Source organism: Phalacrocorax aristotelis, chromosome 9 (genome assembly GCF_949628215.1).
Source record: "Phalacrocorax aristotelis chromosome 9, bGulAri2.1, whole genome shotgun sequence".
Taxonomy (NCBI): Eukaryota; Metazoa; Chordata; class Aves; order Suliformes; family Phalacrocoracidae; genus Phalacrocorax; species Phalacrocorax aristotelis.
In genome coordinates this window covers 35,700,842-35,715,014 of record NC_134284.1, presented here as the reverse complement: position 1 = coordinate 35,715,014, position 14,173 = coordinate 35,700,842, and the positions used below count along the sequence as shown (strand labels likewise).

Below are 14,173 nucleotides of genomic sequence, written 5' to 3'. Positions count from 1 at the left end.
TGAAATTGAACAGGAGGCCTGAGGTTGTCTTAGACGTAGCTTTCAAATGTTTGCACGCTCGGCTTTCTGCGTCAGCTGCCTGTGCCAGGTACACACACGGTGACCTTCCCTCTTGGACAGCAGCCTAAAGCTCTGGCCTCGTTCATCGAAACGAACTTTCCTTGAGATTCTACCAGGAGATCACATGCAAAATGGATGTAACATGGCATTCAGCTGTCCTTCAACTTAACGGCACACTTCACAAGTAACACACGCCTCCTGCGCTTGGACTTTGCTGGTTCCCAGTGTTCTGTTGGGAATAATTTGAAGGGCCTGTTATATTTATAAAACCTTTATAATTTGAGATCTTAGACCTTGATCTTGCAAATACTTAAGTATAATATTATGCACCCCTTTAATATATATAATAGTATATTATCCAATAAATAGCTCCATTAACTCCAGGCTGTTATGTATGTATCTGTATGATAAACTTTAGAGATCACAGCTCTCATGGTTTCTCTTAACAGCTAAAAACAGCTGAGGAACAGAGCCAAAAGCCTTCATTCGTGGATCTCATATGCCTGCTGGCAGCGCAATCTCACCAACAACCCGTGACATAAAACTGAATTCTTCTTTCCCTGCTCCAGAAGAGTCTCAATTTATTGACCTACAGAACAATAACGTTTTGGGGAATCCATTACCACTATTTAGACCTAGCTCTGTGTTTTTAAAATTAAATAACTTATATTGCCAAGCGTAACGATGCTTTATTATTCACAGCTTTAAAATGCCAGGTATATATAAAATACAACACGTGGGATTTAGTGTCTGCTGTGATATTCGTAACCACAATTCGGAGAGTTGTCAGTTACCTCAGAGGGCTGGCTGTACTGTGTGCAGTGTTGCACCCAGCAATTTGTAGAGCATACACGTAGCCAATGAAAATTATCAATTCATACATACACAGGGTAATTTTATCATCTCATGACTCAGAAGCAGAAAACCCTGGAGTTGGTGTGTAGAATAATCAGTGCTATCTCAAACCGTCCTGTGTGCTGGAGGGTTTGATCAGCTGGGAACTGGAGAAAGAATATGGTATTTCTCAGCTCCACATCTAAAGTTCAAATCCAGACTCAAAGTAGTAACAATTCTGAGAGCTATTAAGTGACTATTAAGTGTTGCTTTTATTTAGTCATACTATAATCTTTATGCATCAGTATTATAAAATACATTAATCATAAACCAAAATTAATAACTAATGAATTAACTCAGCGTTGAATAAAGGGTGATTGCTGCATCTAATAAGAATAAAATCCTTCAGGCAATTATTTTGTAAATACATATATAGTCTTTATTTCCGTGACACATATATAGAATATTAGATGAGGACTTCATTTTGTTTTAGGCTGAAAATCCTAGAGACAGATTGATGTAAAAGCAATACTCGCCAAAGCTGTAATGGGCCACAGCTACATGAAAGCACTTTCTCCCTCTAGACTGTATACTGAAGCGCACTCCATTAAAGCCCTCATTTTGTAACTGATGACACAAAAGCAGACAGCTGCAATAATACAAGAGCCTCAGTGAGTTCAATAAAGTTCCAGGAACATACAACCCTACCCCCTCAGCTGCACAATCCAGGCCTCACAAGAGTAACCTTTCATTCCAATATTTACTTTTCTTCTGTATATTTATGTCAAAGAGTAGGGAAACTTGCAACATCCTTACATTCTTAAGTCCAAGGTGCATTTGAGCAGCAGAAAATCCTTCAAAGTATTCTGTATTTATAAAGATAAGGCTGCAAGAAAAAATTCCCAACATTTCTATTCTGAGGCCCCGAATAGAAAAATTAGTTTCCAATTAAGCTTGCTTTGTGAAATCTGAATGCTGTATAATCTTTTAGAAAACCAGCATTAACAAGCTCTGCTCTTTGGATTCACCTCGGTTTAACATCAACCTGCACCGCTCAAAGTATCTTTGCTCCTTAGTGATTCTGCAAGCAAGCACTTGGTTTTCCAGGATCTAGTCTTACCTCTACGTCTTGGACAGTCCGTGGCTGAGCAATGCATAGTTTGTTTAGCAGCTGAAGTATCAACTCTTCAATGTAATAGAGGGAATCTTCTTTTGCTGAAAGGTTTGGGTGAACCTGTTGCTGAACCTGGCAGAAGAGTTAGAATTAGTGGGTTTTTCCCTTTTAAAAGCTGTACAGAAGGAAGAACTGGGAAAAAGCAGAGTAACTCTGTACCGCAGTGCTACAAATTCGCACACTTCCAGTGATTTCCTCCAAGTTCTCCTGTGTAGTTAAGATGGCAATTCCTACTCCTGCAAAATTGGTGTCTCTATTCAATTAAAAACTGTTTAGCCTTTGTGGTGGGGAAGACATTTCAAGCCAAGCCAGATTTCTGCCAACGATGCAGTGAAAACAATCACTGTGTGTAATTCTGCAGTTATTCATCCACAGAATGAGTAACATACAGTTATGTTACTAACCCTACTAATGAGTACTGGGTGACTGTGAACAGAGGAGGAACACGGACACACTAGAGCAAAAGACTTAATAAGCAAAGACACCAGGATAAGAGAACTAAGCAGTCTGGCAGGGAACTGAATTAATACACTGTTAAAACCTGTAGCAATATAAAGACACTGGAGAAGGGCTGGAACAACTCTTTGAGGTGCCTCAGAACTGGAAACCTAACTAGAATGTGAAACGTCGTCTGAGGCATGAGAAAGAGCTGTGAAGTACTTAAAATGGAGCAGGAGACCTAAGGAAAAGCATAAGTCAGTATACAAGAGTGTCAAGACTAGGAAATGCGCTGTGAAAAAAGCTGACTTCCACCTCCCTCTAATGCAAGGCAGGATAATGCCTTTTATCTCACTTCATGGAGATTAATCACAGTTTTCGTCTCCAAGGCTAAGCTAGACCAGACAACCTGAAACAGGCAACCTCAGAATGTGCCTGCACAAGCTAAAGGGCCACAACTAACTTGCCCTGGTCCAACGTGGATGTTTTCCTACCAAAAATCCCCCCAAAAACAGCCCCACCTTAAAAAAAAAAAAAAAGAAAAAAAAAAGAAAAAAAAAAGAAAAAAAAAAGAAAAAGAGGCACTCAAGACTTAGTCTATATACTCAGTTTTCCCTGGCAGCCTCTCAATCAGGAAAGCGCTACCTAGATCTTAACTATAGCCAAAGATTCGTAAGTAATACAATCCAGGGAAATTCCCTACTCTCCCCATACAAATTATAGGTTAATCACCTCAAAAAAGTAACCTGACATACTTACATTGGCATTCTGTACGTGGTTTCAAACACAAGACAAACGGATCAGTAGTGTCTTGGGGGAAGACAATAACATGTTTGGGTCAGTTCTAATCCTCTGAGATACATGCACTCCTCCCCTCCAAAGACAACAGGCAAGTCCACAGACACTGGGGGGCTCTGAGGGCTTCCTCCAAATTAAGTAACTAATAATTTCATAGCAGTACCTTGGGGGCACTCAATCTGCAGCCCCATAAGTCGTGCAACAAGACCAACGAGGAAGTAAGGTGTCTGGCTGGCTTCCTTCCCTGCCGGCCGCAGAAGAAGGTGGGCAGAGCTGCCCGGGAGCCGCAGCCACCGCCAGGAACCGCTCCCTGCTCCACCTCCTGCTGTGCCAAGGCCTGAAAGAACTGGGGGAACAGGACTGCGCCTCGTCTCCACACCTCCACATGAGAAGAGAGGAAGAGCCAGGGCAACCAACAGGTAGGGAGAAAAGGTGAAGATCCACAGAGGGGACCACTAGAAGGGGCTGCTGTCGTACACCTTCAGCATCCTAGAAGCAGAAATGATGACTTGGATGAAGTCCACCAATACGCTGCTCAAAGACAGGGTAGCACAGACAGGGACCACACGTATCAACGATGGGAAGCCGATTGTCTCAGGGGAGTGGGAAGCGGGGGACACCCTGAAAATGTACCTGTTGCTGATTGTGTTGGAGTTGATAATTAAGTTATTACACAGTGGTAGCACAAAGACACTGCCAATCCTGGGGGCTCCCAAGGAGAGACGCCCTCCCGGGCAGCAATGCATGTATCTAGTGCTTAATTCTGCACTGGCACCCTTCCTCAAAAGGCACAGGCGAAGGAACACATTAATAAGGCAACTGTATACCAAGAAAGAAAGGAATACACATTCCACTCTGATCCAGCCCTTCAGTTTTGTTCTAGAGTTTTTGTATAGATCTTTACATATCATTAAGTCTTCTGCACCTCAAACATGAATACTTCTCAGCTTCATGTAACTGTCGCACTGCTGACGTGTATACAAGATCATGTACTACTGAAAGAAAGAGGAAAAAAAAACCCTCAAGAAAATCAAAACCACTCCTTGAGAACTCTGACTTAAGACCACAGGTTTTCAACAATAGTCAGTGCATTCCATGTTCTTCCTGAGCATGAGAGTTTAATTCACAAAACAATGGAAAACCAGGAAGTGTCGAGTTAAGGCCCCACCAGGTATCTCTTATACGAGCGCTACCAGAGCAAAAGCATTAGCTAGCTCACTCGGAAATAAGATGAAACGATGTTGCCCCCACACTGAACCCTTAATGATGCTCCACAGAAATGATGAGAACAGGAGCTGTAAGAAGATGAGAAAGGGAAGCTGTGCTCCCCTGAAGAGGAGATGGGGAACTCCCATTTACTGTATCAGATCGCAGCCATTCTCCTCCTCTCAACAAGGGTCACTCATTTTTAAAACAGACGTCACTGCCACAAAAAAAAAAACAACCAAACTTCATTTGTAACTAACCTCAGTTCACAGGTCTAAAACAGCTCACGTCAGACTTTCCCCAGCTTTCTCAAGAGCACATGGATACCTAAACAAGGTTGAGGACAAGCAGAAGAGCACGCAGCCCTCTTCAAACACCAGCAGGGAATCTCAGCTTCACACAGCGAACACAAACATAAACACAAACATTGGAGTCAGTTTTGCTTCGAAAGGAGCAAAACCAACCACAAAGCCCAGCATTTCTTGGTTGAGACAACCCTTCCCAGAGGATTTAGAAAACAGCTTCCATTTGAAATGATACTGCCTGCAGCATCACAGAAAGGTCCCACCAGTACTCATGCACTCCCTGGCTTTAAGACAAGTTATTTTGACGTAAGTGCCATTACTGAGAAAAAACAATTTCATAGCAAGACACTGTTTTTCACAGCAAAACAAAAAGGCGGTTATAAAAGCTGTGCACGGCTGATCAAATCAGATGGTGCTGTATCAAGGAGAGAACACTTACCCTTTACAGTATTCACCTAAGCCCTGACTGCAAGGACTGGGGAAACAAGGAGAGACTGATAAGAACACTTAATGCATGGAAAAAAGCAAGAGGATTTAGTGAGGATGTGTTTCTTCGTGAAGGCACATTCACTGATTTCAGGTTCAGACTGCAGTATGTGAGCTCAATTGCATTAGCTGGCATGGAATAATACACCATAGCCAGCACAGGGCTAAATTTTGATCTGACTTGTAACTGCTTCCTTTAAGGGTCAAAATACTTAAACCCACAATGTGTTGCACTGACCGGGCAAGAGCTCTGCTGCAAGAACTCTGAGCTGAAGGTAACATAGAAACCAGATTTTTGTATCTGTTTTATCTCTGAAACAACCCAAGTGGAGGGCTTGAAGCCATTAAAGAGGTAGATTAAGATTAGCAGGACTAACTAATTTTTACTGTGTCATTCACATAGGATTATTCCTTCACAAGCTGTTCCAAGGAATAGAAATGAAATACCAGCTATGAGTCCCTTAAGTGTGGCATTTAAACGTGGCCTTAAGGCCTTTCTGGGGGACATGCTTTAATTTTAGATGGGAGTTCCTAAACTGCTCCTTCCCTTGCTCCTCTTCACTTCTCCCTAGTCTTTCATCCCTCCAACACGTGCATATTCGATGAAAATCCAGCTGTGACTTCACGGGGGCGTCTCCTTTCTACGGCTGTAGCCTTCAGTGGATTTGGCAGGGCTGAGAGCTCAACTGTATCTGTACAAGCAGTGGCTCAAGAGGAGACTGAAAAACCCCTCAAAGGTAAGTTCAGATGCTCCCCCTAGTTCCTTCCAAGAGGCAGGCCCTGCACCATGCCACAAGACCTTCTTGAGAAAACAGGCAGCTGCAGAGATGAAGTCAAGCTCAAAATTCCTTCTCAGTGAGATTCTAACAGTCCTTACACGCCCCTGGGAAGACGTCTTAAGATGAGGATAAAAACTTTTCAAGGAGACAAACATTATCAGGACTAGCAACAAACTGATCTTATTTTTTAGAACTAATATAAGGGCAAGCTTAATTTTGAACCACAGGAGATCTGGCATGAAGTCTGAATATCAATAACATCTGGACTTGGGGGAATTCAGAAGTCCTGAGTATAAAAGTAATTGTCAAAGGGTTGTTTCTGAAACAACAAAAAGCTGAGGGAAAAAAAACACTGGAGATAAAACTGCAACTAACATCTTTTCAGCCTGTGCTAATGAGACAAACCAGCAATTCGGCTATACTGCCTAAATATGTTTTTACGTAATACATGTATTTTGGTAGTAAAAACACATTTAGAAAGCTCCAGTTGTTTACCAGTAAGCACATGTGCAGAACAAGAGATTGTTCATTAAAAAAAGAAAAAAAAACAAGAGAAAAACCCCAAGCCCATGACATGCACATCAAGTCTTTAGACAGCATGTACCATCAAACACATAAATTCATATTCCTGAAAGACTAGACGACAATATCCTGCTTCTCTATTTTCATTCAAAACAACTTTATTTTCAGAAAAGAGAATTCCAATATTACCTGAGATTTCAGAATAAGTTTCTAATTTTAAAAAATGCCACCACAAAATCTGCTAGCATGAAACACGGCATTTCAAAGCTTACTGTTTTTATTCCTTCTTATCTTTTCTCTTCTAAAGATAACACTGCCATTAAAAACATAAAACATCTGTTCCAAAGGCATTTTTAATCCCTCATCTGGATGATACTAGAGAAGAAGAGGGGAACCAGAGGGAGTAACTTAAAGGCCTGTGATGCTCTTACTCCGTGAAAGACGATAGCTTCGACGTTCTCAATTTTCAAGCATAATTACAGCATAATTCTGTAGAAAGAACTAGAAAGATTTAAATACTTGAAGAGATATCTCAAAAACACACTGTCAACTTTTTAAAAATAACTACACTAATTTCTTACTTTATTTCCAGTACAGCAATTTCTACATGGCCTGTCTTTCTAACATCAAACTAAGAAATCCTGACAGAGGAACAATACGAAGTAGTCTCTTAAGCAAAACAGAACTTCGTATTTTATCTACATACAGCATTTTAGCTTTTTCACGGCAATTCTAAACATTTGAGGCATGGTTAGCAAAATAAAATATTCTTGTAACACAGTAACGGAGCTATGAAAAGCATCTCAGGTGCAGATCGTCTGTCAGCTGTCTGACCTCAAAAACACCGGCTGCTGTTAAGTGACCGCGTACAGGGGTGACTAAACAGTCATCCTACACCACTGCTTTAGAGTAAATCTATTTTTTTTCCATCTTTAGCTATTGTACTGCTACTCTCCTCTAGTATACGCTGGTTGAGGGGAGGGTGAATTGAAGGAGATTCACGATGGGTGGTGCAGACAGGGCTCTGCATTCTGAAATAGCATGGAAGGCGGTTCTAAGAGTTACTGGGAAGCCTGCTCGGTGCAGACAGAAAAACCACGCTGATAATGCCACAAATGATACTAAGCTGATGCACAGTTGGTTGACAAACTGCAAACCAAACGCAGACCACCATCCCTCCTGTCTTTTTGTGTAGCACATCAGCCACCTCGACGGCCCGTGGTGGAAGGCGCTGGTGGATTGTGGCAGCAGCCAGCGCAGCCGCACAAGGCTTGGTCTCTGCCTGGATCCTGCCCCCATCGCACCCACTTCAGGCTTCTGCTAACGACAGCACAGATGGGTTTCCTCGAAGAGCCGCACGCCAGTAGTTTCTCCTGCTGGCACTTCCCCACCATGCCTCACTTCTGCTGTATCTGCTCTCACCTATATTTCATATTTGGTTTCTCACAACACCTTCAGAGTCTCTGCTTTTCTACCCAAACACATAAAAATCTCCTTTCTCCAGCTGACTGTGTCCTTTTATACAGTCAAGGAGAAACTAAAATGTGTGTGTGTTTATACATACACAACCACATATATTTTAATCTTAAAAATGGATGGAAAATTAAGTATTTGGATTTTATCCATCCATATAAAAAGCCTTGTTTAAATTGAGATAAACCCTGAATGAGCTAGGCACAGCGATATGGAAGGAAAACAGCACAGCCAGTTCAGAGATTGCTGTGCACACGTCTGTCTTTAACATTAACAGCTTCTAATTCTCGCCCAACTCTTCAACACACCAATTCCCAGAGCTGAAAGCTGCTCTGGGCTCTGAACCCAGCACCCGCGGGCTTCCCTCTCCCCACTTTTTACGTCCCACCCTTCCCGAGAAGAACCGCTTGCTCAGGTAGACTGAATTATGTGAAAAGGCCAGTAAGTTTTCAATCAGGTCTTTAGAAGATTTTAAAAAGAAAAATTAATTCAGGAGCAACACAGGCCAGCAGAGCTGGGAGCTGCAGACTGAGCTCTGAGATTATATTTTAAGCGAACAGATGTGGAAATGCAATAAGAAACAAGAAATGACAAAAAGCAAAGACACGTACTGCTTAAAAGAAAAAAGGCCAAACCTTAAATTTGGAGACAGTGAATACTGTTAGAGTCATGTCTTTGTGAACCAGATAGTCATTGATATTACATTAAAAAATCAGAGGAAGTGTCAGGAGAATAGAGGCCATAAATATGGGGAAAAAGGTGTCCTCAGCATGTTTTTTTACATGACTAACCTGCCGAACTCAAGGAATGGCAGCACACAGCTCATCTGTAAAACCTGGCAGAAAGGGAACTAGCGAGGCAATTATAAAAGCAAATAACAGACTCGACAGCTTCTTCGGAGATTAGATAATGCTTGCGCTGTGCAAAGAGGACAAGAGAGGTGAAAAACTTGGGAGAGCAGAAGAGGTGGTGGAGAGGAGACAAAGAAACACCCGAATAGGTGAGGGGGCTCCAGCGGGAGAGCATGTGTGAGGTGGGGAAGGGAGAGCCAGAGAAGCACCCGCTCCCCACCTCTCCCAGTGCCCACCTCCGGGGCGCAGAGGAGCGGCAGGATGACCACCTGTGAGGGGAATAAGGGCACGAGAGTCAGGTGAATCACAGCAGCAAAGGGTTCAGTTTGTTTTTTCTTCCTGTGACAAGTCAGCCTGGCAAGTCTTTAAGCCAACGCAAATGCTAATTTCCAAGTTCCATTTTAACAACCCAGGTAGGAAGTGTTTCTTCTGCTACTGTTGCCAAATTAAACTGCACTGTTCCTACTACTTTTAAACGTCTTAGATTTAAAACTACCTTCATTTCATGGCACTGGCTGAGAAAACTCTCCAGTTGCCATTTGCCACCTGCAGATTCCAGTGACAGGACTTAAGCTAAACAGTGTAAAAAAAAAAAGATAGACATGGGAAGAAAAAGCATTTAAATAAAAGAACCAGTCCCTTTAGTTCCAAAAATTATTTACAACAGTGAAAATTTATGCAAGAACATAAAAAAAACCCCACCCCAGTCTACTCACTTGTAAGGGACTAAAGCCAACCTATAACGATACCCAGCCACCACCAGGAATACAGGAGGACTGGAGGAATTAGCCTGTTGTTCATGGAAGTCTTGGTAGCCTCCACAGGGATTTGCTGTTCCTTTCCACACCTCCAGCCACCTCTCAATTGTGAACAAGGTGTTGTGAGGCAACAGCCGGGTCCATCCTTCAAACTCGTAGGGGTCTACATATTTCCCAGGTAATTAAGTAACACCAGCACTTCCCTCATTTGCCGTTCTCCCCAGCGGAACGTCACAGAGGCATTTGTGTTTGTAGCGACTGCACGTCTGCAAAGGTCCAGGCTTAGGAGCTCAAATACAGTTACTAGAAGCTAAATGACCCAACAGACTTCAAAACTGAACATCACTACTATTTTAAAACATCATAACAAGCAACTTTACAGCTGAAATTATAATGCATTAAATCATAACCCGTTATAATGATGCTATAAGGCATTAAATAACTCTAACCCATGGGGGCCTGATCCTGCAATGGGGAATGTGCAGGCAAACTACCTTGATGGAGCAGTGAAAAAAACAGGGTAGCCCCTGCACCTACCCTAACCGCGCAACCTTACACAAGAGCCATGTCGTTGTATATTAACTCCCATATGTTTTATAATATAATGAAGCATTGCATTAATGTAAACTTCAAAAAATGTCCTCAGAATGGTCTTTTATATTTCCGTATGCAACATTTGCTACGAATAAACCCTTTAGTCATGCTCTAGATATTTGATGAGTAGTCCAGAGCAATAGTGGAATTGTTTTAGAAAATGCAAATAGTGTACAGTGCCACGATTACACCAACATGTGTCGTGCCCGCAGAAATGTGAGTATTAACTGTTTAATGGTCTCTATCTGCAAATAATGGAGAAAATAAAAACAATAATACCTGTGAGGTGCTTGTGAATTAAATTTAGCAGAGTGAAAGAACAAAGCAACTGAGTACACAGCTCTTGTTTACAGAAATAGATTTTTAATTTGCCAGTGGATTTGTAAGAGCACGCACAAATTATAATGCACACACAAGAGTATTTTAGGGCAAGTAAATCCATATATACATGTCCAACAACACATTATGTGTTATTTTAAAAAATACACACTAGTTCTACAGTTTCACCTGCTTAATTTTGAAAATTTACTCCAAGTAACCGGAACAGAAGTTTATTCCAGGTAGCAATGGGAGATATTTGGCATTAATTAAGTTTTCAATTACAATTCCCAGAAACTATTTATACAATGCACATTCACTACGTTAAAACCGGGACTTTCTGCACGTCAGTGGGCGCTAGGCACTCAGCTGCTACCACTGAGACTCACGCATAATTTTCTTGGGCTCCCCTGTAATCCCAGACTGAGATTAATAGATATAACATCAAAGCATCGATATCAACTTGGAAAATCAATTTTCTGGAAAGTTCTGGAAAGTTTCATCTGGAAGAAAGTTGACAGTCAGCAAGAACAAGCTTTGGCACTGGATGTGTGCTAGGAAACCCGGTTACAAAATTGAAATGCCAGCTTTAGAAAAAGGTTTCATAATTTGACGTCTTGCCGCACAAAGACCATTGGGCCAGGAACAGCTGACAACCGAACAAATCAAAACAAACCTGGACAAAAAACACCTGGAGAAATGAAAAAGGGGGAGAGAGTAAATTCCCCAACACTGCCTTCCCCTCTGGCACCCATGGGAGAAAATCCCCTTCCACGGCAGGTCCTGGTTTCACGGGAGGAGGATCTGGCCAGCTGTGGAGGGGGGAGCAGAAAAGCCCCTCATCGCAGCCCCCCAGAATGGCACTGCCCCGTCGAGCACCAGCTTTAATAATGCTGCCAGTATCAACATCCCAAGGATTCCAACCCAACCAACCCCGCCAGCGGGGCGTTTGAAATGCATGTGATTTCTGCGGGAACAGCTGCCTGCACGCTTCGAGAATTATTCAAAGAGACATTGTGATCCTTTAATAACTAAAGTCAGCTCCCAGATTAAAAGCCTTTATAAAGCTTAGACTGTAGACCTGTTTGAAGTGATTTACTTGCTACAAACAGCAGTTCAAGGAACTATAACCTAAGTGACCAGATTAAAAAAGAATATTGTTTTCTTCCGATTCATTTACTCTGACAGGACTTTTATAACGAGTTTCATTATAGTCCCTTCCTACTTAGGTTTCCAGCACAGCAACAGAAGTAAAATGTTTTAGGGTAAGGACATGGTTGTAAATCTACCAGCTGGAAGAGAGGCAGTACATGAAAGTGCTTTATAATTTTCAACTTATTAGATTCCAAGGTGCCGGTGCTAAGGAAATGGTGATAGCAGTATTTAAAAAAACCTATTTTTAAAAAAATCTGGTTTAATGATGGCTTGCTGTTTAGCTTTGGTTTTTTTGGGTAGGCACAATTTAGCACTCTCTACTCATCTTACGCTAAGTACTACCACTGAAATGCATACAGAACATTGTTCAAAAAACAGATTCTCATCTTTTTTTCACATATTAAAGTAAGAACTGATGTATTTTACCATTTTTCCCCACGCATGATTTGTTAAGCATCAACTGCTTAGAACTGAAGTAAATGCACGGGTTTAAAAGTGGTTAGATAAAAGGAAGTGACCTTAAACTTGTTGAATGCATAATGAAAGAGACCGGAGCTCTTCAAAGCATGTTATCGACTTAAAATTCAAGAAGCAAGGAAATACTACTACTTGTGAACTGTACTGGCTCGTTATCTAGCTCCACATCTTTCTGTATTTCAGAATTCTGATTTCTCACACCTTAACATACACAAACACTTTCCTCTTTTTCTATTGCCAGTTTTTCAAGAAGCATCCATTAAAAGGAACAGCTTTCAAGAATGGGAAACAGAATACTCTCTGCACTTGCAGCATAGCCTACTGAGATGGAAACCCAGCTTAGAAGGTCAAAAACCTCTCTATTCCGGGCATTTAACTAGAAAGTTTCTGAAGGTCAGACTTTTAAATTTTCATCGCAAAAGCAACCTGCTTGAAAAGATCATATCTAAACTGGCTGACAAGCGGATTTTTAAACCTCTTCAGAACAAAACTGCAAACTATTTGAAAACCGTGGTAACATTTTGTAAATTCTGCAACTAACACAAAATCTGATGTTTTGGTGCACTTTGGATTCAGCGCCATGCTCTTCAGCTCTCCTATGAGTAACAGAAATGCTCTCATCTCATTATTGAAGGGAAAATGCAAGATATAAACAAAACAACCCATAAATTTTCTAAAATGTTCTGGTTTAAAAATCTCCAGTGTTCATATTAGGGCATTTGATCTTTTTAAAAAAATATATTAAAACTGACAGTGTCTCCCTAATAGCCTGCCTGCAGTCACTGTTACAGTGATACAATTTTGTTTTGACTCACTGATACTGCGTGTTCATAAAATAAATGCACATTACAGTACGATTGCTTCATGCTAAAGGGTGGGTACTGCAGACGAGGAACTTTCCCAGGAAGAAAAAAAACTGTCTATAAGCAACTACAAATTTTTACAAGCAGTCACTGGTATCAAGACTATTTCCTCTGGTTTAGAAAGTCTAAGTTCCTGCTCCATTTCTTTCCACCAAAACCAAACGTAAGGAGACAGTAAGAACTGGTAAGAGCAGCGTTAATCCACCAACTTTTACACCACTTGTATTTTAGAATGATGAAAACACCTTTTGAGTTTTAAAGACATCCTTTTGGTCAAACTGATATAGCTGTACTTCACGTTTGGGTGGGTGCTGGATGGTGTCAAGGTGCTGTTTTATGTCAACCTCCAGCGATCAGGAAAAGAGCAGCATGGCATTCTCTAAACTTCCCCGGACAGGCTGCAAAGCAACTACTATGAGGAGGAGGAGATTGGAGAGCAGAGAGAAGAAAACCCAGGACTCTTCAGACAGGCGATTAGTGGTTTTTATGCCAGCCACAAGACTACTTAGCTGCCTTTGGCGGTTTTTCATACAAGTGACATAGGGACCCAAAACAAATGCAAATCTTTTATTCTCTTTTTAATTTAAAAGAAAAGAGAGAGAATCATTACCCAACACCATTGCTAAATCTATTCTTGGAAAAAAAAAAGAGACAAACCACGACTCACATGAGCGCCTGCATTACTTGTATCACAGTGTTGCCCAGCACCAGATCAGCAGGCCATTATGTTATGAACTGTATAATGGTCCTCAACCTTTGCAAGAGCACATCGCTCCCCCCATGCCCCACCAGCTTCAACATAACCCACTCCCTGCGCTATTGGGGGTGCCCTACCTACAGGCGATGCGCTGGGGACCACCCTGTTATGGCAAAACACGTTATAAAAAGATAAATTCCTCTCCCATGACAGGCTAAGCGGTTTCCCACACGGTTTATCTCATTTATGCAGTGGGTAGTTGTTTCTTGCAAGAAAACACAGGATGACTTTACCCTGTGCCACCGGCGTTCTCCCTCACAGAAACGGGGCTGGAGGGGGCCGCCTGTCAGCGGCGCCTCACCCGGGGGGCAGCAAGGGGGGGTGT

At 41.8% G+C, this 14,173-nt stretch overlaps 1 protein-coding gene across 1 annotated transcript in view; it reads right to left on the bottom strand.

The window, feature by feature from the left end:
- SOS2 (SOS Ras/Rho guanine nucleotide exchange factor 2) overlaps nucleotides 1-14,173 on the bottom strand; it is a 55,780-nt gene that overhangs the window by 40,711 nt on the left and 896 nt on the right. Inside the window, exon 2 of the mRNA XM_075104383.1 lies at nucleotides 2,015-2,140. Coding sequence (XP_074960484.1) covers nucleotides 2,015-2,140 — 126 coding nt within the window. The remainder of the gene's footprint in view (nucleotides 1-2,014; nucleotides 2,141-14,173) is intronic.